This window comes from Capsicum annuum, chromosome 1 (genome assembly GCF_002878395.1).
Source record: "Capsicum annuum cultivar UCD-10X-F1 chromosome 1, UCD10Xv1.1, whole genome shotgun sequence".
NCBI classification, from domain to species: Eukaryota; Viridiplantae; Streptophyta; class Magnoliopsida; order Solanales; family Solanaceae; genus Capsicum; species Capsicum annuum.
Genome location: NC_061111.1, coordinates 26,737,802 through 26,742,277, shown reverse-complemented (window position 1 = coordinate 26,742,277; position 4,476 = coordinate 26,737,802). Strand labels below are relative to the sequence as shown.

Sequence of the window (4,476 nt, the reverse complement as noted above, 5' to 3'; positions counted from 1 at the left end):
AACAACATACTGAGGGTAATCCCGAAGATGGGCTCTAGGGAGGCTAGAGTGTATGCATACCCTACCTCTACCTATTCAAATTTTGCTTCACAAGAAAAGCAGAATATGGTACATATAGGGTGAGTTCCTGTACACCAAAATCCAAATGGCTATACAAGGATTAACAAGAATAGGTTGGTGGTTTTACATTTATGTCCAAGTTAAAAAAAAAATAAAATTAAATGGTAATCAACACTTCTTAGTTCTATACAGGTAACATAGGCACAGATTGAGACTCCATGCAACTTGAAATTTTATGAACAATTTGTGTCATGGTTGGTCTTGCTTCAGAATTTTCTAGCAAAGCTGAGTTAGCCACATCAACCAAAACTCTTAGTTGCTCAATGTCTACATTACCATTGAGTTTTGGATCCAACATACCAATTAGCACCTCAACGTTCTCATTTTTCCTGCAGTCCTCAGTCCATTCAGCAAGCGTCATCGAACCCTGCACCGACTTGAGCCCTGTAATGAGCTCGAGAAGTAAAACTCCGAAGCTATAAACATCACTTCCTGGCGACACTAGCCCCGTGTTAAGGTAATACGTGTCGACATAACCAAGTGAACCTTTTACCTTTGTAGGAGTACTCGCACTTATAACGTCATTACCTAACTTGCATAGCCCGAAATCTGCAAGCTTGGCATGATCGTCATTGATTAACAAAATGTTTGATGATTTGATGTCTCTGTGTATGACAGGAGGATCGGCTACTGAATGAAGATAGTCGATAGCACGAGCAACGTCTAATGCAATGTTTAGACGATTAGACCATGATAATGTACCCGAGGATTGTCCATGGTTTGTGTGCATCCTCTCAAAGAGGCTTTTGTTAGGAACATACTCCAAAAGTAGTAACTGTTCTCCTGCTTTAATTGATAAATGGAGCTGAATTTGAATCAGATATGAAGCATTACGTATAAATTGCAACAACATACCCAATATAATCTCACAAATCTTACCCTACCTTAACAGGTAGAGACATTTCAAATTAGATCAAAAAACAAATAACAGAAGCGAAGAAATCATGGAAAAATACAATAGAAACATGACAAAGAAATCTGAAAAATAAACAGTTACTACAACAAAATAGTGTCATAATCGAGGTACAAGAGACAATAGATAGAAACAGAAATCGAAAGACAAGAAACTACACAAGAAATATTATGACTACTAGTATGGAAGGATAAACGATTATTATAAAAGATCATAATTAGGACCAAAGGAAGAGGACATCAAACGAATACTGATGATTAGTTTTTGTGACTAGTTCTCCAATATATACTCTTCTCTCTCCTTCAATATAGAGCCAATTGAAGCCCTTCCTAATTTTGGAGAAAAATTCTCTTTGATATTTTCCTTGTGGGTTTTTCTTGATGACTAAGAAGCATTACACATATATTATGTTGTAAGAAAAGAACATAATTGGGACACAAGAAAGAGGCAGCAAAAAGGATCCTGATGAGTTTCTTTTTCTTAGTTCACAACAAATATTCTGTATCTTCTTAAAATATAGCCAATAGAAGCCTTTGTTGTTTGGATAAATTTTATTTGTTTTTCTTTTGGGGTTTTCTTGGTGAATGTTCCTTCAGACAGAGGCCTTGGGTTCAAGTTTCATCTTCACTCGTTGTCAAACAGAATTTTCATGCACTTGGTCCGAACTAGGCCCACATGTGATGACTGAAGAAGGATAACACTTGTGGCTTAGTTTGCATAGGATTGTTATTCTCGGTACATGACTTAGTCTGGGATTCTCTGTACATAATTAGTCTAGGACTCTTATGTGATCGGTATGTATATATGACAGTGTATTTTCAATAATAAAACGATTAGAAAGCCTTTTCATCTAAATTCTTTGTTCACTGATGTTGGGCCCCCATATTATATAGTTCATGCTCCACATAACAAGGTGTGGGCGTGCAGGGAGTGTTAAGAGTCCCACATTGGAAGTAGGATGGGTACTTGGTGACTTGAGCAAGCCTCCCCTCATGAGCTAACTCATGAAGTTAATAAAGTGTGTTATCTGTAACAGATTAAACTTCAGATGAGACGGTAACATTCAGACAGTTCAACATCTTTCCCTTGCAGGCATGAATTATTATGATGGAAAAAAATTCACTAATGTCTTGGAACATTGTGTAATTCATTTGCATGCAGCTTAAGCCTCATACCAGCAAGAATAATCTATACAAGCATGTAGGAGATTGAAGTAGATTACCTTTGTCCAAGCAAAATCCCATTAAACCAACCAAGTTTGGATGTGATATCCTAAGCAAGACAGAGACTTCATCCAAGAACATCTTTGTTTTGCCACCTCTTCCCTCCATGACACGCTTCACGGCGCCTAATCTTCCATCTCCAAACTCAGCAAGATAAACATATGAAGTTGCTCCCACGCCTATCCGAATCTTGAAGTCTTTGGTTGCCATCTTCAACTCTTCTAGTGCGTAAGTTCTTATAGTAGCATTAGAATCAATACTACTGTCCATAGACTTGTCATCAACTTGATTTTCTTCATCTGGTTTGGTTTTTGAAAGCTGCTTATTGCGTTTACAATAATCTAGATAATCAGCTAATTTCTTTAAGATAATTGTGAGAATGATAATAAGAGCTATTGCACCAGCAATCCAATAACTTCTTGGATTGGATTTGGAGAACCCAAGGAACCCCATGTTAGGATCGCGTACGATCAGGAACTGTTAGTCTCCAATTTAATCAATCATATACTATTTTCTTTGGACATGTATGTGATTCTTTCTTTTGTTTTGCATTACTGTGCTTAGATGATAACAAAGATTCTTGAATTTGGCAATATGCTGCCAGTGAAAAGGGCTGATAGCAACCAAGTATTGTCTTATGCTTGTGATTGTGAATAGACATTTGCACAAGGGTCTCACTTATGTCTTTTAATAACTATAAAAGACAAAGATTAGAAATGAAAACAAGAAAGGAACATATTTCTTTTAAGTTGATCAAGATGTGATTTTCCCTGTTTTAAAGTGACTAGAAGGTCCAAAATTAAAATGTGACTTTACAATATACTATATGTTTCGTTCCCAAGTTAGTTGGTGGATGCCATTTGAATCATCTATAGTCATTGTGTTCAGGGACATTAGGAAGTTACACCACCTCTCGTTGCTACAGAGAGGCCAATTGAAACCTCGTGACTGGGATGGCAAACGAGCAGGTCGAATTAGATATGAGTTGTGAACAGGTTAAAAATTGGTTAGGTGAAAACAGATAAAACATTCGACCCGTCCATATTTGATATGGATAAAAAATAGGTTAACCAACGCATAATATATAGATATTCATATTATTCATTGCTTCTTATTATGTAAAAAAAAAAATTAAGTACTCCCAAATTCTAAACATTTCTTCTTCTTCTTTTCTCTTTTTAATAAATATATATTTTTAAGAAATTTCTACACTCGTACATACTTTAAGGGGAGTGTGTCCATATTTATGATGGATAATACAGGTTAATTCATAATTGACCACTTTTTAAATGATAGGATATCCAACCTATTTAAAATGAATTGTATTGAACGGGTAACTATAAATTTTAACCATTTTTTCGCCCTACCCGTGACTATTAATATTGTTTTCTTTGACAAGGCTCTTGGTTTGCCAAGACAAATGAGTGCCATTTTGGAGATGGATCAGAAGCATATTTGAACTTCTGATTTGTAACGATATGAGCCTTTGGGACTAACTTAATTCAAAAGTTAGTCCATGAATCAATGTTGATTGTAACTCACTCTTTATACCCCACCCCACCCCTCCTCCCCCTTTTACAATCAGATCCAACTGGAGGGTGGACTGAGAGTCCAAATAGAGATGAACATCATTCTGATACCATGCATGTAAATGACTCTTGAGCCTAACTTAATCCAAAAGCTAGCTCATTTGGGGAGAGTCGTCAAAGTCCATATAAGCAGATCGTCAGTCTATTCTCTAACTAATGTAGGACTCTAACTCACTCTGACTGAGTCAAGTTTGACAACAACAATACAAATGGATAATTTTCTTATTCTATATTTTGTGAACCACATAAACTGTATTTTGTATTTGGATTATTACGTATATGTAAGATTGAGGCAAATAGTACACCTAATGTAACCCACATTTTTTTACAAAACAAATGGCCCAAAACATTTGGTCAAATTATACGGCTAGGTCAACTAGCTCGCATGTATACGTGATATATGTATATTGTATAAATAGTATAAATTATATATATATATATAAATAAGAGATGTATATACATCCACATTCACTGTTATACTATATTAATCCATACACTGTTAACAATGTATATGTAATGTATCCATATTGCATGAATAGTGTATAATCGTGTATATATAGTGTATGAATAATGTATCCTTACTATTATACACAAAATGAAATTTCAACTAGGTTGTTTTCTTCATCAACTG

General features: G+C 35.4%; 1 protein-coding gene across 1 annotated transcript; it reads right to left on the bottom strand.

Moving 5' to 3' along the window:
• Window positions 1-244: 244 nt before the first annotated feature.
• On the bottom strand, window positions 245-2,709 carry LOC107870092 (probable receptor-like serine/threonine-protein kinase At4g34500). Its single transcript, XM_047410294.1, has 2 exons — window positions 2,256-2,709; window positions 245-903 (listed from the first exon to the last, which is right to left on the bottom strand). Exons 1-2 carry the CDS (start codon window positions 2,707-2,709, stop codon window positions 245-247), a joined length of 1,113 nt encoding a protein of 370 aa, XP_047266250.1.
• Window positions 2,710-4,476: the final 1,767 nt, after the last annotated feature.